Source organism: Ahaetulla prasina, chromosome 10, assembly GCF_028640845.1.
Source record: "Ahaetulla prasina isolate Xishuangbanna chromosome 10, ASM2864084v1, whole genome shotgun sequence".
Taxonomy (NCBI): Eukaryota; Metazoa; Chordata; class Lepidosauria; order Squamata; family Colubridae; genus Ahaetulla; species Ahaetulla prasina.
This window is the reverse complement of record NC_080548.1, coordinates 9,749,906-9,774,645: the sequence shown is the minus strand read 5'-3', so window position 1 is coordinate 9,774,645 and position 24,740 is coordinate 9,749,906. Positions and strand designations below refer to the sequence as shown.

At 42.2% G+C, this 24,740-nt stretch overlaps 1 protein-coding gene across 1 annotated transcript; it reads left to right on the top strand.

Annotated features, from left to right (window-relative positions):
* The first annotated feature begins 13,732 nt into the window (after positions 1–13,732).
* SMIM12 (small integral membrane protein 12) lies at positions 13,733–24,304 on the top strand. The gene is made up of 2 exons (XM_058196429.1): positions 13,733–13,842; positions 22,120–24,304. Exon 2 carries the CDS (start codon positions 22,134–22,136, stop codon positions 22,413–22,415), a length of 282 nt encoding a protein of 93 aa, XP_058052412.1. The 5' UTR covers positions 13,733–13,842; positions 22,120–22,133; the 3' UTR covers positions 22,416–24,304.
* The last annotated feature ends 436 nt before the right edge of the window (positions 24,305–24,740 follow it).

Here is a 24,740-nt window from a genome sequence, read left to right as displayed (position 1 = left end):
GTCTTCTCTGTTGGCAGTTCCAATCTGTGTCAGTCAGTGGTGGGATTCAGCCAGTTCGCACCACTTCGGGAGAACTGGTTGTTAACTTTCTGAGCAGTTTGGCAAACTGGTTGTTGGAAGAAATCATTAGGGCAGAGAACCGGTTGTTAAATTGCTTGAATCCTACCACTGTGTCAATATATCTTTTCAATGGACAGCTGTCAAACTGATTGCCACGCATGTCCACCTTCTTTCTATACATCTAAGATTAGACTGATTTTATTTATTTATTTATTCATTGCATTTGTATACCGCCCTTCTCCTGAAGGACTCAGGGCGGTTAACAGCCAATTTAAAATATAATAAATATACAATAAAAACAAGACTAAAAATTTATATAAATAGCGGCCAAATTTAAAACTAAGTATTATAAAAACTAAAACCCCATTTAAAATTACTTAGTCAGGCTAGCCCAGCTCGACGGAATAAAAGAGTCTTCAGTTCACGGCGGAAAGTCCGAAGGTCGGGGAGTTGGTGAAGCCCCGGAGGCAGCTCATTCCAGAGGGCAGGAGCCCGCACAGAGAAGGCCCTACCCCTGGGGGTCGCCAAGCGACATTGTTTCACCGATGGCACCCCAAGGAGGCCCTCCCTGTGGGAGCGCACAGGCCGGTGGGAGGCTGTTTGTGGCAGTAGGCGGTCCCGTAAATAGCCTAAGCCATGGAGTGCTTATATATGAAGACATCACTGTTCTTTCCTAATATAAGTCCAGGACCTTTGTGGGTTCAGGGAGTGAACCAGGGGTGAAATTCACTTATTTTCCCTACCGCTCACAGTCTGACACCCACGCAAAATTTTCAGTTTCCTTGAGCCTACGAGTCCAATCATCCCATTGGCCTTTTGTTAAATCTTGGGGAAGCAAGAGAAGAGGCCTCTGTGGCTCAGACTGCTAATGCAGTCTGTTATTAACAGCAGCTGCCTGCAATTACTGCAGGTTCTAGTCCCACCAGGCCCACGGTTGACTCAGCCTTCCATCCTTTATAAGGTAGGTAAAATGAGGACCCAGATTGTTGGGGGCAATAAGTTGACTTTGTATATAAATATACAAATAAAATGAAGACTATTGCTAACATAGTGTAAGCCGCCCTGAGTCTTCGAAGAAGGGTGGGATATAAATGCAAAAAAAAAAAAAAAAAAGAGCCACTGGATAGCCTTCATCAAGGAACTTTACAGAGTATTGTTTTATCTCAATTTTCTTCAAACTGAAGAACATAGAAATCTTGAAGGCTTTCTCCCATTACTGGTGTATTTGTCCAAAGATCTCAAATACATTAGTGATTATATGCCTCCAGGTCTCTTTGAGAAGTAACATTACTGGAGAGAAGCCCACAACAACAACAACCTCAAGAACAAAAGTATTAAAGGTCTTGTAAATATCAACTAAGCTTGAGTCAGCTAGGGAATAGAACCTGTTTATTAGGCAAGGCCTTGTTAGTATTTAGATGAGTGCCCCCTCCTAGGCGCTTCAGATTAGAGTGGACATCAAATGCACCCTTGAAGGAATGTAGGGAAATAGCTTCTGTATTTCAAAATGCTGCAGTATGACCCATTTGGAGACTAGCCGCATAACTTAGCTGTACTTGTTTTTCTATTCTTTATGCTCTGAATAGAAGGAACATTTCTGGGGTAAAAAAAAAAGAAAGGTGATCTACACGCAACCGAATGTATATTTATATGTATAATTTCCTCACCAATTCTGAAATAGGGAAGCAGATGTGTGGAACAGTCAGCAATTTTCTAGCAGATAAAGCCCGAACTGTTCCTTTGTAGGGATAATTCATTAATCTGCCTTAGCTGAAACTCACGTATCCTGTTATTAAAGCTTTCACTGCAAATCATTGCTTCTTCCATTGTTACAAAACTCAGGGATACCGATAGTATAGCTGGAGGACAGAACAAAAAGCGACAGAGCCTTGAACTAAGTTCAAATTTCAGAATTCCAGTTTAATTTTTTTCCATTCTGGCAGATACAGAAAGCCCTCGCAGATATGCTTACATGTATCACATTTTTAGGAGAATGAATAACAGAATAATAAAATAACAGAGTTAGAAGGGACCTTGGAGGTCTTCTAGTCCAACCCCCCGCTCAAGCAGGAAACCCTATATCGCTTCAGGCAAATGATTGTCCAATCTCTTCTTAAAAGCCTCCAGTAATGGAGCACTCACAATTTCTGGAGGAAAAGTTGTTCCACTAATTAATTTTTCTGTCAGGAAGTTTCTCCTCAGTTCTATGAAGGCAGAGTAGTTGTATCTAAATATTCCAAAAGATTCTATGGGAAACAGTTTTTTTAAATAAGATATTTGAATTGAATTGTGAGGGTGCTTTGTAAAATCATCTATCATCCATGAGAAAAAGTAAAATTGAGTTCAGCTCAAAGTGACATGAGCTTTTCTTGGAAACATACTGTAGATTTTTTTTCAGTTATTTAATCTGGCTACAACCCTGAAATTCCTTAAGCTTGTTCTTAATTTGTGAGTCTCACAAAGAGCAAGCAGGAAGTTCCTCAGGCTACTTTCATTCTAAAAGATAAAAGAGTCCAATATATGAAAATATTTCAGGTAACTCAGATCTGAACTGTGGTGATCTCTAAGCTCATTTCCTTACACAGCTTCATCACCCAAATAGGTACGAGTTTTCTTCCTGATTGTTTGTCTGATATTAATCCCTGCTTATCTGTGTGTTGGTTGAAGGAGAAGATGCTTCTAGTCTTCTTATTTTGTTCCTAAATTTTTTTTTTGCTTCTTTTGAATGGTGTGTAAATGTGGTTTACCTCTATGTGTCTATTGAGGCTAATTTGTTTGAATGCCAAGCTTCCAGGAATTCCCTAGCATTTTTTAATTTGGTTTCATCTAAGAAGCTAAAATTTTCTCAGTTGAAACTATGCTTGTGTCTCTCTGTGGGTTGTGAGATAACATACCAGATAAAGAATCAAGCAGAAAACAATATTCTAATCAAGAAACACACCAATGAGAAAACTACACTTCCACCCAAAATGGCTTGGCAAGTTACTGTATATAAACAGAGCGTAACACCACACACACTCACACTGATAAAGTTACTGTCAGGCTACCTCCGACTATAATTAGGAAAGAATACACCTTGACTTCATTTGGAACAAAGACAAGTACTTTTACTTTTTACAGTCATGATAGCAGCCAAGCTAAGTTGGAACTGAGACAAAATATGGTTAACATATCATATCCCCCCATTTGTCCCTCCTCCTCCAGGAGGTCAGGCTGGTTTGGTCCAATGCCAGTTTCTTCTCAGCCCCTCGTGGTAATCTTCTTCCACAGGTCTCTAGATGTCAGTCATCTTAGGAATGCAGTGTCTGTTAAAAAAACGCGCGCTGATAACACTCAGTCGTTAATCATCCCTCCCCCCTGTTATATCAGCCGACACTCTTAATAGGCTCCTTTCCCTTACCCTGTACGGTGGTATGATACATCTCATTTCCTAAAGAGTTTTATAATACAGAAATAAACATTTTACATTCTATCTACTGGTATAATCATTCCAAAGCATATGAAGATTGGAGTGGAGGCTGACAGTTACCTACTTGGGTAATGAAATGTTTGCAGGCAAACAATCAAGCTCCAAGAACTTCACAGGTAAGAGAATTTCAAGTTTTAAGCCAACTTTGAATTGAGTCCAGAATTGGATTGTTAAAACGAGACACAGCTAGTAATAAAACAAATATGTCGGTAAATAGCAGCAGTCACTTTTTAAAAAATGCATAGATTTCAGAGCATTTGCATTTAAATCTTTGAACAAGAATATTTACATGAGAAAAAGAGAAGAGCACAGCGATTTGCATTTTAAAAGGAATAAAGAATAGTGGAAGATATAAACAAAGCCTTCATGGATTAGTAAATGGTAGAATTAAAGAAATACATTTCTGATTGTTAAAAATAAGATGAAATGAAAATAGAAGAGAAATTTTGGATCACAATATTTTTTTTTTTACTGACATGGTGTGATATTAGATCTTTTAATAAATTTAACTATCCCTCTAATCCAACGGTGCCATTCAGCAGGTTCTGACAGGTTTTGGAGAACTGGTAGTGGAAATTCTGAGTAGTTCGGAGAACTGGCAAATACACCTCTGGCTGGTCCCAGAGTGGGACGGGAATGGAGATTTTGCAATATCCTTCCCCTGCCATGCCCACCAAGCCACACCCACAGAGCCCATAGTAAAAAAAATGAATTCCACCACTGCTCTAATCCCATATTATGGTCTTTTTGTCTCTTTCTAGAATAGAATAGAATAGAATAGAATAGAATAGAATAGAATTTTTATTGGCCAAGTGTGATTGGACACACAAGGAATTTGTCTTGGTGCATATGCTCTCAGTGTACATAAAAGAAACTTCTAACTTCATTATATTTCCTCAACTATCTCTAAACTATCTCTAAAGGAAGAGTCTTAACTTGATTAGTGCATCAACTTATTTTCTAGCTATGTATAATCCATTAAACCAGGCGTGTCCAATCTTGGCAACTGTTAAGACTTGTGGACTGGAGCTCCCAGAATTCCCCAGCCAGCAGGTCTTAAAAGCAGTCTTTATGTCCCCAAGGTTAGAAATACCTGCATTAAACCAAACAGGAGTCAAGTGGCCTGAGTTCACACAATATACTGAAGTACAAAGACATTAATACCCAACACCAACGAAGCCTAGAATATTGTGTGAGAAAGTTATGTTGTGGGCATAGAATCAGAAGGCTCAAGCATCACAACAAACCTTAACGCAGTTTATTGATTTCTGGCTTGCCGTGTTGTGTGAATCCAGTCAAAGATAATTTCACACATTGTGGTTAAAGAAAGCAAGATTTAATGTGATGTGTGACCCAAGCCAGAAGCAATCAACAAGCAGGAATAGAGACAGTAACAGCAGCATCTCCCTTGGAAAAAAACATTGGGGGGAAAAAACGTAGAGAGCTTCACCCAAATGCAAGCAACGTTTCATAGCTTTCATCTACCACAAAAATAGTTTATATGCATTATTTATTCACTGTAAGCGATTTTGAGTGTCTGAAAGAAAAGCACGATATAGAATTGTCTGATCTAAATAAATCAATGTTTATTTTCTTGTAACCTGGCAGAATTTAAGGATTTAAGAATTCCCTGAAGAGGAATCCTAGAATGTACACGAGGAGAATTCATAGCCTTTGATTTGACAGATAGCCGTCAACTTATGACAATTCATTTAGCGACCATTCAAAGTTACAACAGCACTGAAAAAAGTGACTTTTTTTTTTGTTTACATTTATACCCCGCCCTTCTCCGAAGACTCAGGGCGGCTTACAATGTATAAGGCAATAGTCTCATTCTATTTGTATATTTTTTTACAAAGTCAACTTATTGCCCCCCCCAACAATCTGGGTCCTCATTTCACCTACGTTATAAAGGGTGGAAGGCTGAGTCAACCTTGGGCCGGGTTCGAACCTGCAGTAATTGCAGGCTCTGTGTTCTAATAACAGGCTTCTCTACTGCCTGAGCTATCCCGGCCCCCCTGAGCTATCCCGGAGAGAATTGCTCTTCACACTTACGACAGTTACAGCATCCCCACAGCCACATATGATCTAAATTTGGCCACTTGATAACTGGCATGTACAGGCAGTCCTTGACTTATGGCCACAATTGAGTCCAAAATTTATGTTGCTAAGTGGGACAGTTGTTAAGTGAATTTGCTCCATTTTTTTACCTTTCTTGCCATAGTTGTTAAGTGAATTACTTCAGTTTTTAATTTAGTAACATGGCAACAGAGTATCATGGTCGTTAAGTGAATCTTTGCTTTCCAGGTGACAAGGTCACATGATCTGAGGACAAGACCACTGTCATAAATATGATGCCAAGCATCTGAATTTTGATCACGTGAGATGCTAGAATGGTCTTAAGCATGAAAAATGGTCATCTCACTTTTTCTAGTTCTAAGTTCAAATGGTCACTAAAAGAACTGTTGTACATCGAGGACTACCTGTATTAACGACAGTTGCCATGTTCTGGGGTCATGTGATTGCCACTTGAGATCTTCCCAGGAGGTTTCCATCAAGCAAAGATAATGGGGGAAGTCAGATTCACTTAGAATAGAATAGAATAGAATTTTATTGGCCAAGTGTGATTGGACACACAAGGAATTTGTCTTGGTGCATATGCTCTCAGTGTACATAAAAGAAAAGATACGTTCATCAAGGTACAACATTTACAACACAATTGATGATCAATATATCAATATAAATCATAAGGATTGCCAGCAACAAGTTATAGTCATACAGTCATAAGTGGAAAGAGATTGGCGATGGGAACTATGAAACGATTAATAGTAGTGCAGATTCAGTAAATAGTCTGACAGTGTTGAGGGAATTATTTGTTTAGCCGAGTGATGGCCTTCGGGAAAAAACTGTTCTTGTGTCTAGTTGTTCTGGTGTGCAGTGCTCTATAGCGTCGTTTTGAGGGTAGGAGTTGAAACAGTTTATGTCCAGGATGCGAGGGATCTGCAAATATTTTCACGGCCCTCTTCTTGATTCGTGCAGTATACAGGTCCTCAATGGAAGGCAAGTTGGTAGCCATTATTTTTTCTGCAGTTCTAATTATCCTCTGAAGTCTGTGTTTTTCTTGTTGGGTTGCAGAACCGAACCAGACAGTTATAGAGGTGCAAATGACAGATTCAATAATTCCTCTGTAGAATTGGATCAGCAGCTCCTTGGGCAGTTTGAGCTCACTTAAGCAGTGATTCGCTTAACAACTGTGCCAAAAAGGTCATAAAACCGGGAATGACTCACTTAACAACTGCCTTGCTTAGCAATTGAAATTCTGGCCCCAACTGGTAAATTGTAAGTCAAGTACTGTACTAACTTTAGTACTTGCAATCTTTGATGGTTGCCTTCATACAACATACGATGAACGGTTGCAAGAACTGGGCATGGCTAGTCTAGTGAAGGCTATTGGAAGATGATAGCAGTCTTCCAATATTTGAGGGGCTGCCACAGAGAGGAGGGGATCAAACTAGTTTCCAAAGCACCTATTTTCCAAAACTTTCCAAAGCACAAAGCCAGACAAGGAATAATTGATAGAAACTGATCAAGGAGATATTCAACCTAGAAATAAGGAGAAATTTTCTGACAGTGAGAACAGTCAACCCATGGAACAGAAGCTGCCTTCGGAAGTTGTGGGAGCTTCATCGCTGGAAGCTTTCAAGAAGAGATTGGACAGCCATCTGCCAGAAATGGTGTAGGGTCTCCTGCTTGGGCACAGGGTTGGATTAGATGATCTACAAGGTCCCTTCCAACTCTATTAATCTGAATATCCGTCGCCTTCGACAAGACCTAAGTTTAACTCACAGAATCATCTATTGTAATGTCCTTCCTGTCAAAGACTACTTCAGCTTTAATTGCAATAATACAAGAGCAACTAATAGATTTAAACTTAATGTCAACCGCTTTAATCTAGATTGCAGAAAATATGACTTCTGTAACAGAATCATCAGTGCTTGGAATACTTTACCTGACTCTGTGGTCTCTTCCCATAATCCTAAAAGCTTTAACCAAAAACTTTCTACTATTGACCTCACCCCATTCCTAAGAGGACCATAAGGGGCATGCATAAGTGCACAAACGTGCCTACCGTTCCTGTCCTATTGTTTTTTTTTTCTTTTCTTCTTCCTATATATATATATATGCTTATACCTCCTATATTTACTCATATATATATTTATATACTATATAATCTTTTTGTATGATACCTACATATATTGTTGTGACAAAATAAATAAATAAAAATAAAAATAAAATATTTTCAAGAAAACAAAATCCCATGCTGAAGGACAAGATAAAACTCACTCTTTAAAGGTCCAGGGTGTTAGAATATAGCACAATCACACTTTTCTTGAAACCTCATCCTCAGATATGCAAGAACCACCATGTGAAATGATTCTAGAATTCAATCAAGGTTGAAAACATGATTGGTTTTAACAAAACAAGTATCTCCTAATACAGAAAGCAAAAACACCAAAAGTGGAACTGGCCCATTTTGAGTACAGTGCATTATATTCAAAACAGGCCATTACCTTATTATTACTTTTCAATGAGCTGAACTAGTTCTGTAAACCACAGTATGGTTCCTCTGATAATCTATGGCGTAGATAAACACAGCAACCGCATTTTTTTTCCCAAAAAAATCATATTTAGCATGTACTATGAACCCAGAGGTTCATAGACCTAAGACGGACGCCATGGCTTAATGGCTAAGACGCTGAGCTTGTTGATCGAAAAGTTGGCAGTTTAGCAGTTCGAATCCCTAATGCTGGCACGTAACGGGGTGAACTCTTGTTCCTTGTCCCAGCTTCTGCCAACCTAGCAGTTCGAAAGCACGTAAAAAATGCAAGTAGAAAAATAGGGACCACCTTTGGTGGGAAGCTAACAGCGTTCCATGCACCTTTGGCATTGAGTCATGCCGGCCACATGACCATGGAGATGTCTTCGGACAGCGCTGGCTCTTCGGCTTTGAAACGGAGATGAGCACTGCCCCCTAGAGTCGGGAACGATTAGCACATATGTGGGAGGGGAACCTTTACCTTTATGAACCCAGAGCTAAAGTCAATCACTGGGGGTTTGCATGCAGTAAAAACCCAGTCTCTGTATTTTGGAAGCCCTAATTTTATTTATGAATTCTGTGTGCCTGAAATTTATTCAGCCTCACAGCAGCTGACACAAACTCCAATTAATGCATCCAGGGTGCAACCAACAGTACAAACTAATAAAACATCCGCAGCACAACCATTAACAATAAAACGACCATGGCAAACAATACAAATGACAATAATCAAAATGACAGAGCATCCCCAATAACACTCTAATCCCATAAATTAGATTAATAAATAATCATTAGCGGGAGAGACTGTCCCACGGTAAAATTACACAGCGGCGTCGGCAATCGCAGTTACACAGAGAGTGTTGTTTCTTTCCAAATCGCTCCGTCTTAATTGCCTTCAGAAACAACTAGTATGGCTGATTCTGGTGGGAAAATCTGGTTAAATCAGGCTTAAACAGGTTGGGTAAAACCAGGTTTAACAGCAGTGACTGTGAGAGGGATCTTGGAGTCTTAGTGGACAACCAGCTAAATAAGAGCCAACAGTGTCCGGTGGCAGCCAAAGAAGCTAATGCAACCCTTAGCTGCATTAACAGAGGGATACAATCAAGATCAAGTGAGGTACTAATACCATTCTATAAAGCCCTAGTAAGACCACAACCACAATACGGCATCTAGTTTTGGTCACCACACTATAAAAAAGATGTTGAGACTCTAGAAAGAGTGCAGAGAAGAGCACCCAGGATGATTAGGGGACTGGAGACTAAAACATACAATGAACAGTTGCAGGAACTGGGCATGGCTAGTCTAGTGAAGAGAGGGACCAGGGGAGACACAATAGCAGTGTTCCAATATTTGAGGGGCTGCCACAGAGAGATGGGGGTCAACTTTTTTTCCAAGGCATCCGAAAGCCAGACAAGGAATAATGGATGGAAACTGATCAAGGGAAGATTCAACCTAGAAATAAGGAGAAATTTTCTGTCAGAACAATCAAACCAGTGGTGAAATCCAAATTTTTTTACTACTGGTTCTGTGGGCGTGGCTTGGTGGGTGTGGCTTGGTGGGCATGGCAGAGGAAGGATGCTGCAAAATCTCCATTCCCTCCCCACTCCTGGGGGAAGGATATTGCAAACTCTCCATGCACTCTGAGGTGGTATTTGCCGGTTCTCCGAAGTACTCAAAATTTCCGCTACCAGGTTTTCTGAACTACTCAAAATTTCCACTCTGGGTTCTACAGAACCTGTCAGAACCTGCTGGATTTCACCCCTGAATCAACCAATGGAACCGAAGTTGCCTTCAGAAGTTGTGGGAGCTTCATCACTTGAGACTTTCAAGAAGAGAGTGGACTGCCATTTGTCAGAAGTGGTGTAGGGTCTCCTGCTTGGGCAAGGTGGGGGTTGGACTAGATAACCTACAAGGTCCCTTCCAACTCTGTTAATCTGTTAATCAAAGCATGCATGGTGCCCCAAGCCGCACGGAGCTTTAAAAATCAGAACTTGCCCTTTCAAATGACCTTGGAAACTAAGCAGCAACTAGTCCTGGCACCTTGAGCTCCTGGGTAGCAATCTGATCATCTGCAGGAGGTGTTCAAAATATGTCACAATGGAGGCATAGCTGTGCCATCGAAGCAACATGAAGCAAACAAACCAGGCGGCACTTTGATGCAGGGGTAAAATCCAGCAGGTTCTGACAGGTTCTGGAGAACCGATAGCGGAAATTTTGAGTAGTTTGGAGAACCGGCAAATGCCACATGGGGTGGGAATGGAGATTTTGCAATATCATTTCCCCAGGAGTGGGGAGGAAATGGGGATTTTGCAGTATCCTTCCCCTGGAGTAGGGTGGGAATGGAGATTTTGGAGCATCCTTCCCCTGCCATCCCCTGCCATACCCATAGAACCGGTAGTAAAAAAAAATGAATTTCACCACTGCTTTAATGGCATTGTGGTGGCCGTCCCTTGTCCTTTTGGACTTCTCCCTGCAGACCTCCTCTACCCTCACAGTGGCTCACACCCACTACCAAGGGGGCTGCAGCAATTCACATGAACTGGCATTTCTGGGTGGACTGCAACAGCAAGCCTAATTATAGCCCGCTGCAGCAGCCGACCTTTGGCTTAATCTCTAGGCAACAGTAGGCTTGCACAAGAGCTTAATTGAACGCATGAAGCCCGCCAGCCGGGATGAGGAAAAGCAGAGATTGGAGACACATTCAAATCTTTGCACTTAGGCAGGGCTGCCCACATCTGCTTGCGGAGACAGGGCCAAGCTGCAGGTTTCACCAGCAAAGCCTACTTGGAGCAAACCCAGCGAGGGTGGGGAAGGCTGGATTGTTGGAAGTGGGGGAGGATCTCTGAATTTAGAATAGAGCTGAAGCTGTATTCCAGACGTGGTCTTACTAAGGTTTTATAAAGCGGTACTAATACAGGTAGTCCTCATCCTGCAAGTTCATTTAGTGACCATTCAAAGTTACAACAGGGCTGAAAAAAGTGACATGACCTTTTTTCACAGTTACAACCAGGGGTGAAATGCTACCGGTTCGCACCAGTTCAGGTGAACCGGTAGAGGCAGCGGCATGTGGTTTGGTGAACCTGTAGCGGCGGCAGTGCGAAGCTCCGCTCACCCCCACGGACATCGTTACTTCCTGGTCTTAACCAGGAAGTAATCTGTTTCTGACTCTCTGTGCATGCGCAGAAGGCTTTGCGCATGTGCAGAGGGTCCAAAATCGCACATGACAAACGCGCCCGCGAGCAGAGCGCGCACTTCCGAACTAGTAGGGAAGGTAAGCAGATTTCACCCCTGGTTACAACCATTGCAGCAGCCTGATCATCACATGATCAAAATTCAGATGCTTGGCAACTGACTCATATTTATGACGATAGCCGTGTCTCAGGGTCATGTGATCACTTTTTGTAACCTTCCGACAAGCAAAGTCAAGGAGGAAACCAGATTCACTTAACAACTGGGCTACTAGCTTAACGAGTGCAGCGATTCATTTAACACCAGTGGCAAGAAAGGTCGTAAAATGGGGCAAAACTTACTTTAACAAAATATCTCATTTAGCAGCAGAAATTTTGGGCTTCATTGTGGTCGTAAGTTGAGGACTACCTGTGATTTTCATTCTGTGCCTCTATTTATACAGGTAGTCAACTTACGACCACGACTGAGCCCCAGATTTATGTTGTTAAGTGAGAAATTTGTTAAGTGAGTTTTGCCCCATTTTACAACTTTCCTTGCCACATCTGTTAAGCGAATCACTGCAATTCTTAAGTGAATGTGGCTTCCCGCATTGACTTTGCTCGTTGGAATGTCGCAAAAGGAGTTCACATGATCCTGGGACACTGCAACCGCCATAAATATGAGTCAGTTGCAAATATGATTTTGGGTTTTACCGGTAAGGTCAGGGGTCTGCAAACTTGGCTCTTTTAAGACTTGTGGACTTCAACTCCCAGAGTTCCTTAGCAAAGCTGGCTGAGGAACTCTGGGAGTTGAAGTCCACAAGTCTTAAAAGAGCCAAGTTTGCAGACCCCTGGGTTAGATTGATATGTGTTTACAGAAATGACTGGTTTATATTACTATGGAAAAACAAAAAGTTGTGGTTTGATGTTAATGTTTCATTTTATTGCAACTGAGGGACGTCAACACTTTTTTTTTCTTTTTCCCCAGCCCTTCCTCACTTTCCCCGCTTTCCCCTCACTCCCTTCCCATTTTCTTTTGTCGCTTGTGTCTTATTTTATAACCTAATAAAATGTTTCTTATTTTAAAAAAATGACTCAGTTGCCAAGCAGTTCGGAGGTTCGAATCCCTAGTACAGGTCTCCTGCATGAGTAGCGGGTTGGACTAGATCAGGGGTCTCCAACCTTGGTCCCTTTAAGACTTGTGGACTTCAACTCCCAGAGTTCCTCAGCCAGCTTTGCTTTGCTGGCTGAGGGACTCTGGGAGTTGAAGTCCACAAGTCTTAAAGGGACCAAGGTTGGAGACCCCTGGACTAGATGACCTCCAAGGTCCCTTCCAACTCTGTTACTGTAACATCTGAGGTTCGGTCATGTAACCGTAGGGCTGCTGCAACGCTCCTAACTGTGAAAAACAATCCTAAGTCACTGTTCCAACCCATGGTTGGAACTTTGAACGGTCACTAAAAGAACCGTTGTAAGTCGAGGACTACCCCTATACCTTTAAAGCGAAGCGATGGGCGAGAACCAGGTCGAGGAACCGAAGCACCTGAAGGCCAGACAAGGAACAATGGATGGAAACTGATCATGGAGAGATTCAACCTGGAAATTAAGGAGGAAGTGAGAACAATCAACCAATGGAACAGAAGTTGCCTTTGGAAGTTGTGGGAGCGTCATTGCTGGAAGCTTTCAAGAAAAGATTGGACTGCCATATGTCAGAAATGGTGTAGGGTCTCCTGCTTGAGTTGGTGGGGGGGTTGGACTGGATGACCTCCAAGGTCCCTTCCAACTCTGTTACTATAAAATCTGAGGTTTGGCCATGTAACCCTAGGGCCGCTGCAACGCTAAGTGTGAAAAAACGGTCCTAAATCACTGTTCCCCCACACAGTTAGAACTTTGAACAGTCACTAAACGAACCATTGTAAGTCGAGGACTACCCCTACCTACACCTTTAAAGCGAAGCGATGGGTGAGAACCAGGTCGAGGAACCAAAGCACCTGAAGGCCAGACAAGGAAGGAACAATGGACGGAAACCGACCAAGGAGAGCTTCAACCTAGAAATGAGGAGGAACTTTCTGACAGTGAGAACAATCAACCCATGGAACAGAAGTTGCCTTCGGAAGTTGTGGGAGCTTCATCACTGGAGGTTTTCAAGAAAAGTTTGGACTGCCATTTGTCAGAAATGGTGTAGGGTCTCCTGCTTGAGTTGGGGTGGGGTGGGGCGTTGGACTAGATGACCTCCAAGGTCCCTTCCACCTCTAGTAATTTGTAATCAGGTCGCTCTGCGTCCGAGCGCTCGGGAGAGGGACGGAGGTGCCCAAGGAGCGCGCAAAGACGGGCATCAGGACCGGGAAGAAAGCGCCTCCCTGCTCGGTCCCTCCTCGGCCCGGCCTCTCCTCTCCTCTCGCCGCCAATGGGCAGCCCCGGGCGGAGAGCAGCGGCGCCCAATGAAGCGGCGGCAGGAAGCGGAGCTAGGGCGCACGCGGAGCCCCGCCGGAGGAGGCTTGGCCTGGCTTGGCTTGGCGGCGGCTCCGCTGGAGGAGGAGGAGGAGGAGGTGAGACGGAGGGCGGCGAGGGGAGGCGAGTCCCGGCCGTCGGAAGCCCCCTTGCCTTCCTTCCCCACCTTTCCAGCCCGCTGGGTCGGTGGGTGGCTGGGTGGCTGGGTGGCCTTGCACCGGGTCTGGGCTCGGAAGGCCGGCTTGGATCGCGGCGATCGGCCGCAAGGTCGCTCCCTGCACGCGTGGCTGGAGCTTTTCGTCCTCCTCCAAGCTTCTTCCGACCTTGGGGGAGGACGATCCGATGGAGATCGCGGGGCGCGGTTTCCAAGGGGGGGGGGCGCAGCCCAGCGATCCGGGGCTGGAAGGGACCTGGAGGTCATCTAGTCCAACCCCCTGCTCCAGCAAAGGGGACGGCTTGGGATTCCTGGCTTGCGCGCTCCGGGTGCCCCCTTTGGAAAAAAGCCAGGATCTTTGACCGCTGGGGTGGCAGCGCTTGTGGGTGGGTGGAGGTGTCCAACCCGGAGCTTCCCCCTACTCGGAGGGAGGCGAGGGGGCTGAGCAAGGGGAAATTTGGGACCGGGAATAGGAAAGCCACCCACCTACCCGACGTGGAATTGGGTGCGACCTTTGGGGTGCGGGGCAGAGAGGAGCAAAAGCGAGTTTGGAAGCAAAGGCAAGGAGTTGGCATCAGCTGTTGGCAGGGTAGTTTGACTTCCCGGGGATTTTAGATCCAGATCCTAACTCTGCCGCTGCTAATGCTGGATCTTGCGCCACGGGATTAACAGTTTTTATTAGCAGATTCCAAAGGGATCTCTCTCCAGTTCCCTCTGCCTTGGTAGAAAAGATCAGAGGAGACCACCCTGGCCGGTTAGAAGTGAAGAAGAAAAGCCTTTGTACTTCAGTGGGTTGTGCAAACTTAACTTTTGGTCTCCTTGTTTGTAAGCTTTGTCCTCTTAACTCAGGGGTCACCAACCTTTCAGATGTCAGGGACCACTAAATTCATAATTTTAAATCCTGAGGACTACTAACATGAATTTTTTAAAAAGATAAATAGTATTTAGTGCAATATAAAAAATGCAAATAATTTTTCTGCGGACCACCAAAATTTTCTCATGGACTGCCAGTACTCCATGGACCACTGGTTGGTGACCACTGCTCTAACTCAGGGGTCTCCAACCTTGACAACTTTTAGACTTGTGAACTTCAACTCCCAGAATTCCACAGCCAGCTTTTCCCCCCAGCAAAGCTGGCTGGGGAATTCTGGGAGTTGAAGTCTTCCAGGCTTAAAGTTGCCAAGGTTGGAGACCCCTGGTTTAGAGCAGTGTTTCTCAACCTTAGCAGCTTGAAGCTATGTGGACTCTAACTCTCAGAAGCTGGCTGGGGAATTCTGGGAATTGAAGTCCACTGGTTTAGGGGCTCTGCAAGAGGAGATTTTTCTTTGTTTGCCTAATCTTGTCCTAAGTTGGCTAAGTAATTGGTTTTTTGTTAAAACCAATTTTTGCAAAACCAACCTGCTGCTGTTGGACTGAGGGTGCCTTCCTCCTTTGATTCAAATGGCAGATTTCCATATTCTCCAAAGGGTGGGATGAGATCTCTCGAAAAGAGACTGGAAAGCTACGTTCTCCCACGCCACTCTATGTAGAATATAGATTTCATATAGATGCTGAGAAGCAAAAATGTGAGGGTCCCTATTATATATTAATATAATATAATAATATAATAATATCATATCGTATCATATCATATCATATCATATCATATCATATCATATCATATAAGATCATATCTATATAGACCCCTCACATCCTGGACATAAATTGTTTCAACTTCTACCCTCAAAACGATGCTACAGAGCACTGCACACCAGAACAACTAGACACAAGAACAGTTTTTCCCCGAATGCCATCACTCTGCTAAACAAACAATTCCCACAACACTGTCAAATTAACTAAGACTGTATTATTATTCTTTTTTTTAAAAAAAATTTTTTAATACAAATAAACAAAAACATCTTTAATTCAGATACAGTGTGTTGGTAGGTTGATTCCAAATCTTTTGTGCAATTTCAACATATACGTATCATTAATTTGCCTAATCTTACATTTTATCAATCTAATATGTATCCAAATGTTTTAATCAATTGATCCTTTAGTTAACTATAATATTTCATTCTCTCATTTCATATAAATTATTCTAAATTAATATTTTATCTTATTACATCATTCATTCCATCATCTTAAATCAATTGTCATTCAACAATTCTTTCCTTATAAAAGCCTCTCTCAAATACTTTTTTACATATTTTTCCTTCTAGCCATTGATAAAATAAATCCCATATCTTGTAATATTGTTTATCTTCCTGTTCTCTGATTTCAAATGTCAATTTACTCATTTCTGCACATTCCATTATTTTCTTAATAATTTCATCTTGCGATGGTAATTTCTCACTTTTCCAATTCTTAGCAAACACAGTCCTAGCTGTTGTTACTACATTCACAATCAAATATCTCAATTCTCTATTATAAGTTTCAGGTATGATCCCCAATAGAAAAACTTGTGGTTTAAAACTATATGCTTTTTAATCATTTTTTCCAACCATGTGTGGATTTTAGTCCAATATCTTTTAGCTTCTGTGCATGTCCACCACATATGGTAATATGAACCAGATATCTGATTAAATTTCCAACATTTTTCAGATTTATTCTTGAACATCCTGGCTATTCTTGTCGGGGATAGGTGCTATCTGTAGACTATATTACTATTCTTCTCATCCTTACTACCGTTTTCCCCTGAAAATAAGACCCTGTCTTATATTTTTTTGAACCCTGAAATAAGCACTTGGCCTTATTGCCATGCACTCAAAAGCCTGATTGGGCTTATTATCAGGGGATGTCTTAGTACCTATCTCTTCCCACTTATGGCTATAACCTTGTTGCTTGTATCTCTATGATTTATATTGTTTTATTTGTTTTCTAGTAGGATTTGATTGCTTATTTAGTTACCCATGACTATTACTAACTGTTGTATGTTATGATTCTTGATGATTGTTTTTTTTTCTTTTTATGTACACTGAGAGCATATACACCAAAGACAAATTCCTTGTGTGTCCAATCACACTTGGCCAATAAAGAATTATATTCCTATTCCTATTCCTATTCTGTGGGGTTATTCATCCAAAATGTCTTATGTTCAAGAACATGCTCTTGGCTTCATCACACACCTCTCCTGTAGTATTTCTTTGAATGTAGCTTTAATTTTTTGGTTTTATCTCCAGTAGAAGATAAAATATGGAGAGACTAAGAAGAACTAATGTCTGGTTTGTCCTATCCGTCCATCTGTCTCTTTCGGTGTGTCCATATTGCATGGCCTTGTCAATTCTCTTGGGGTGGGATGCTGTTGTTCTTCGAGAAGTCTGGAGACTTGACACTTTCATGGCCTTGTTCTTGAACAGTAGAGAAGATCCACTTTTGCTCAGCTTCATGTCTTTCCTGCTGTAGGATTTTTCAGGCTTTCACTTTGTCCTTGTCCTTGTCTTTTTTTTTTTTTGACACAACATGGCAGCATGAGGTTACCTCAGAATTTGGAGCAAGGTATTGTCAATATTTGGAATCTCCCTTGTTCTTCTACATCTCAATCAGCTGCAAGAAGAGGTGTGGTCTTTCACTTTTCAGCATTGACTCTAAGATGTGGAAAGCCAAGTCAGCTCCAAAGCACTTTAAAAATCTGCTTACATGAACCTCTGGCTCAACCAATTCCCTGCAAAGAAAAATCAATAAAGCTCCATCCTAACAAGGACTGTTGATGGGTAGTGCAACTGTGGAAGCGATTGGAATTGGATTGGTCTGTTTCTCACAAGGGATCAGGTTTGCTAGTTTAGAATAGAGTAGAAGAGTAGAGTAGAGAGTTTGAAGGGAGCTTTGAAGTCTTCCAGCCCAACCCTCTACTCAAGCAGGAAACCCTACATCACTTCAAATAAATGGTTGTCCAGCATATTCTTAGAAACTTCCAGTGTTGGAGCCAAGTTGTTCCACTGATTAATTGTTCTAACTATCAAGAAATTTCTCCTTAGTTCTAGGTTGCTTCTTTCCCTGATTAGTGTCTATCCATTGCTTCTTGTCCTATCCTCAGGTGCTTTGGAGAATAGCTTGACTCTTTCTTCTCTGTGGCAGCCCCTGAGATATTGGAACACTGCTATCATGTCTCCCCTAGTCCTTCTTTTCATTAAACTGGACATACCGAGTTCCAGCAATTGTTCTTTATATGTTTTCTCCATATATAGGTCTTCTCCAAAATGCAGGTCTTCCACTGGAAGATGACTAGCAGATGGAACACTAAACTCCTGAATGTCTTGTGCCTAAGTTTGATGTAGCAGCATAGGGTTGGAAGGCCCTTAGATGTTCTTCTAATCCAGCATTCTGATCAGAGCAGGAATCTTCATACCCTCCTGGACAAATGGCTATCCAATCTTTTCTTGAATACTTCTGCTAATGGAGCACTCATAATATCAGGAGCCATGCTTATCCATTCTTTTATAGCTCTCACCATCAGGAAATTCCTTCTTAATTTGAATTTGGATCTCTCACTGGAAATAGAGAGGAATTTCCAGATATGGTAGAGCAGGGAAGTGTAGGAGTCTGGCTTTTGAAAGCAAATGGAGAAGACATTAAGCAAAACCATAGTAAGATCAAGTCATTGAAGTCCAGTCAAAGCATGTTGTCCCAAATGTGTCTATTCCCAGTCAGAGACTTATAAGTTTTTGGCTACCTTCTAAATATAGTTGGCACTGATCAGAATTAACTGCAGAATCTAAGATTCCCAAAGATAATCTAATCTAGAAGTAGTCCTCTACTCTCATGGTGCTGTTCTAAGTAGTAGCCTTCTGTGTCTTTCTTTGTCTTTGGCTATAGATAACAATAGTATTGACACTTTAGTAGACTTGGAAGTTATTGGATTAGAGACATTAGCGAAAAACAGAAGAGTAACCATCGTGATCTTGGTGTTAGATCAAAGTCGTGAAATAGTTCTTTGTTTCTCAACCTTGGCAACTTTTAAGATGAGTGGATTTCATCATGGCTGGCTGGGGAATTCTGAGAGTTGAAGTCCACATATCTTGAAAGTTGCTAAGGTTGAGAAACGCTAGTCTAGAGAGGTGGTGACATTGCTGTCCTTCCTGGACAGAAGATGTGTAGCTTAGTTATCTGTGCTCAGATAATTTTACAAATAAATCATTATTTTTCCCGAAAATTCCAACTTCCTTGCGTGTTGGAATTATTAGGTAAAGGTAAAGATTCCCCTCACACATATGTGTGAGTCGTTCCCTAGACTCTAGGGAGTGGTGCTCATCTCTGTTTCAAAGCCAAAGAGCCAGTGCTGTCCGAAGATGTCTCCATGGTCATGTGACCGGCATGACTCAACGCCAAAGGCGCACGGAACGCTGTTCCCTTCCCACCAAAGGTGGTCCCTATTTTTCTACTTGCATTTTTTACATGCTTTCGAACTGCTAGGTTGGCAAAAGCTGGGACAAGTAACGGGAGCTCACCCCATTACGCGGCACTAGGGATTCGAACCGCTGAACTGCCAACCTTTCGATTGACAAGCTCAGCGTCTTAGCCACTGAGCCACCATGTCCCACTTTTTTTATTACCCTGGAATCTAATCAGCTGTCCTTAAACAGAAATGTAGGTTTCCAGTACATTTCCAAATACAGTTCAGGGTGCAGGTGCTTGCTTTAAAAAGTCCTGGATAATTTGGGACTTTAACAGGTGTCAGAAAGGCCTTTCAGGCTTATAGATAATTCCAAGAAGTTTGGATGTGTCTTGAGATAAAAAGCAATTTGAGGAAGGACCTTCTTAAAATTTGGGTCCATCTCTGGAACCAAAAGTTAATGAGGGCCACTTAATTCATGTCAGTTGCCCTCTTGATGTTTTAAAATATCATAAGTGAAGAATTTCTGATATGTTTTTTCCAAAACATACATTTTGTTTAAAATGTATATTTTACAGTGCAGTTCTTGTTGGCATTCTCCTGAAAAGACACCTGAGTTTGAATGATAGATGTATATTACACTGAATTGGCTCTTGTTGTTTTGTAAACTATCTATTTCTTTCAAAGCCAGCTAAATATTTTTGTTCTGTTCAATCTATGCTTACATTTCCTAGCCTATTGGGTTAGAGTTATTAAAACAAAACAAAAAAAACTGTTATTCAGATTTAAACAACCACAGAATAATTGAATGTCATGGCCTGATATATATCAAATTTCCTTTCCCACAAGAAAGAAAAAATAAAGAGGGCAGGGTCTTATTTTCAGGGAAACGCGGTAGTCTTTTAGTGCAGGGGTCTCCAACTTTGGCAACTTTAAGACTTGTGGACTTCAACTCCCAGAATTCCCAGAAAGCTTTGCTGGCTGAGGAACTCTGGGAGTTGAAGGTCACAAGTCTTAAAGGTGCCAAGGTTGGAGACCCCTGTTTTAGTGCCTTATATTTTAAGAAATATTATTTGTATTTTTTTTTTTGTAAGGAGGGAGAAATAGATAAAAATTTGTCTTTTAGTGCCTTATGTCAGTACAGGTAGTCCTTGACGTACGACCACAATTGAGCCCAAAATTTCGGTTGCTAAGCGAGACAGTTAAGTAAGTTTTGCCCCACTGAACGATCTTTCTTGCCATAGTTGTTGAGTGAATCACTGCAGGTGTTAAAGTAGTAACAGGGCTGTTAAGTGGCTTCCCCATTGACTTTGCTTGTCAGAAGGTCGCCAGAGGGGATGAGGTTTGATCACGTGACCACTGGGATGCCACAATGGTTGCAAGAGTGCAAAATGGTCACAAGTTGCTTTTTTCACTCTGTTGTAACTTTGGTCACTCAACGAGGTGTTGTAAGTCGAGGACTCCCTGTATGAACATTCCTAATCTCGGTTTCCAGTCTGGTCTACCTTGTAGGGCTAACAGAGCCTCTGCCTTGCTGAGGCCACAATGAGAACTGGGTGTGTTTTGTTTGCAATAAGACTTTGGAGCCCAGCAAGCAACCAAGAGATAATTCTGCTTAAATAAAGTGCTTCTGATTTCTGGCTCTCTGCAAAGAAAAAGCCCAGGGAACAAAATGACATTTCAAATAGCTACCCAGGGAAAACCAATCAAGAGCCTTGTGGCTTTTTAAAGACCAATAAAGTTAAGGTTAGTTTTTTAAAGTGCTATCACGAACACTCCGTTGTTGTTTTGTCATCTCCCCGGGGAATTCGATCACCTGCGGATAAATCCCCACCAGTCTGCTAAAAGCCAATGTTTGTTGAAATTGCAAGCTTAAATGCAAGCTTCCTGCCAAATTAAAGGGGCAGATACGGAGGTATACCAGTCCCCTTACCACTCTTAGTGATCACCAGATTTCTTCCTGCCTTTACCCTTAAATGTTTCAATATTAAAACCAAAGCGGATTTCCAGCTTCTTGCATTCTCTTTCGCTAATAAATGAAAATGGGTATTTGATCACAGCCCGGAGGATTCACCATGTGCTTGCCACTTGTGCAGAAGGGCTTAGATGGAGGAGTAATGAGTATCTGCAAGATAGATGGATAGACCGATAGACTGTCATTCAAGATTGAATTATGGCGTTTTTGATGCTCTCTGAGGTTGGTGGTTTTCTTGCAGACATTTCATTGCTAAACTAGGTAATAGTTTAGTACCAATGGAACAGCTGCAAGAAAATTCTAATTCTAATTAATTCTAATTCTAAAACCACCAAGCTGAGAGAGTACCAAAGACCCCATAGATGCTTTTAACCAGGCGCTTAAAATTGGGATTTCTGGCCAGACTGATCATAGCTGAAGAATATAGATCATTTTCCCCATGCAATTCCATTTTCTGAGCATGCCTTGAATGTCACTACAGGTAGTCCTCGACTTACGACCATAATTGGGCCCAGAATTTCTGTGGTTAGGTGAGACATCGGTTAAGTGAGTTCTGCTCCATTTTAACAACCTTTCTTTCAACCACAGTTGTTCAGTGAATCACTGCAGTTGATAAGTTAGTCACCCGGCTGTTAAGTGAATTTGGCTTCCCCATGGACTTTGCTTGTCAGAAGGTCGCAGAAGGGGATCACGTGACCTTGGGACACAGCAACGGTCCTAACTATGATCCAGTTGCAAAGCATCTGAATTTTGATCACATGATCGTGGGGATGCTGCAATGATCGTAACTCTGAAAAACTGGTCATTGGTTCCTTGTTTTCAATGCCGTTGCAACTTTGAAGGGTCACTAAGTGACTGCTTGTAAGTCGAGGACTACCTGTATAGGTTTGACGGAGTTGCTGGTCCTTCAACAGTGTCTTCCTTCACTTCTACAGAACCTGCTGGAGTCATGTGGCCCATCTTCTGGGCGAGCATACGAACCTATGCTCCTTACGTCACCTTCCCCGTAGCCTTTGTGGTCGGGGTGGTTGGCTACAATCTTGAGTGGTTCATCCGGGGCAAGCCCCCTCCACAGACCCCCGAGGACGAGAAGAGCATTTCGGAACGACGTGAGGACCGTAAGCTCCAAGAGAGCGTTGGGAAAGACCTTACCCAAGTGGTCAGTCTGAAGGACAAGCTGGAATTTGCTCCCAAAGCTGTCCTCAACCGGAACCGGCCAGAGAAGAATTAAGGGAGCTGGTTTGTTTCCTTGTTGGCCAGTTAACATTTTCTTTTATTTGAAATCTGAATTCTTTGATTTTGAATGTAGGTTTCCTACCACTGTTGAGCCCATGCAGTGTATGTTTGCCATTCTCACCAGGTTAAGCCGATTTCTGCAGCTGCTGGGATCCCACAGAGAGGAGGATGGACTTCACAATATTTGGCATTGGCTTCAGAATCTCTGATCTTCCATAAAAGGTTGTTTATCCTCTAATGGAATGGCCTCCATACTCATGGCAGAAGCTCAGTTAATGGACACCCAAAAGATTAGTTCACATCCAAAGCAGGATTTGATTTTTTTAAAGGGATTGTTGCAAAGTAGGTAGACCTCTTTAAGGGAAGATCTCTTCTTCAAATAGCTTGGAGACTTTTTGACTCTGGACAGGCGAATGAAGAATGGTTCCTGTTTCTGCTGGAAACCTCAGTTCGAGTGGGAAGTTCTCGGCTGCTGCCAGAGGCCACTGTGGACCATACTTGCACTGTCCCCTCTCAGGAAATTGTGTATTTCATTCCCTGGAAATTTCTTTTTGGGAGTTTGTGCTGGTTTTTTTTTTAAAGAATACCAACCCACTGTTGAAATTAAAAATTTAGATCAGTTTCCATATTTGGGGAGCCCTGCATTTTATACTGGAGATAGTGGGTAGGAGAGGATAAATCTATCTGCAGGTTGTATTATCTGTGCCTTTGCATGCAAAGTGCTTAAGAGTTTCACCTGTGTATTAGGGGTGTTCCTCAATAAACAGGAATGAAGGAGAAATTTTACCCAGAGAAGTTCATATTTTGCTTGTCGATCTTTCTCTATAGCAGTGTTTCACAACTTTTAAAGATGTGTGGACTTCAACACCCAGAATTCCCCAGCCAGCATGCTGTTTGTGGACTAAGCATGCTGGCTGGGGAATTCTGGGAGTTGAAGTCCACACTTCTTGAAATTGCTGAGGTTGAGAAATGCCTACTCTGCAGGACACAACTCCAAGAAAACTGTGAAATATAGTGAGCTGCCTATCGAACATGTAGTCCTTGATTAGCGACCATTCAAATTTATGACGGACCTCCCCCAAAGGTACTTAGGACCCAATTTTGAAGTTGGAAGAACTGTACGCCCCCCTGGTAGTAATGTGAATGCAGTTTGGACACTTGACAATATTTAAGGCCATTGGCACTGTCTCGTGGTCATGTGACTGATTTTCAGCATTGTTGTCCAGTTCCCAGCATTGACTTCCGGTTTCCAGCAAAAAAAAAAAAAATGCACATTACATAAAACGGACTTGCTTAAGGACTGCAGCATTTGCTTAACAATCAACTTTACAAACTCGTAAAGTCAGGCATGGTCATGTGATGACCTGCTTCATGACTGTCACAACGTACAACCATAATTCCATGCACAATTATGGCCATAGGTTGTGGACTACCTGTATTATGCTGTGGATAAGAACCACACATTTTCATTATGGAATCCTTGGGGGATAAAAAAGAGGAAAAGATTTGAAAAATTGATGGAAAGTAGAATCCTGCATTTATTTTCTTCTGGGCATGAACATAGTGCACACCTATAGATTCAGAAAGGTTACCACAATACACAATATAAACAAAGAATCTATAGCTGAATTCATGTAGCATCTTATGCTGACCAGTAAATTAGGGACTGCATACAGAACATGGATATACAGTTAATTAACCGAATGAGTTGGAGATCTGCAGGAACGTAGAGCAAACCAATCTTGGAAAGTCTGTTTGGCAAATGTGTTGTTTGGTTTGTTACTGACCTGATGAAGCTTGAGGGGTGCAGCTGGGCTGGGGTGCTTATTTTTTCCCCCTAAATGAATAAAAATAATTTTGAATCTGCTGGAAATGTAACTTTGACTTGGACTGTTCAGATGCCTTTTTTAATACCCTACCGCTGTGTGCTTTGTTGCAATTTTGCATTTACTGCCTTCCAAATCAAAAGAGAAAAAAATAATTGCTTTCTGCAGTGGATGCATATGAGATTATTTTAATGGCTTGTGTGTGTGTCCAAGGCAAAGGTAAAAGTAAAGGTTCCCCCGCACATGCATGCTAGTCGATTCCAGCTCTAGGGGGCGGTGCTCATCTCCGTTTCAAAGCCGAAGAGCCAGCGCTGTCTGATGACAATTCCGTGGTCATGTGGCCGGCATGACTAAATGCCAAAGGTGCACGGAACACTGTTACCTTCCTACCAAAGTGGTCTCTATTTTTCTACTTGCATTTTTTAACATGTTTTCGAACTGCTAGGTTGGCAGAAGCTGGGACAAGTAACGGGAGCTCACTCCATTATGCAGCG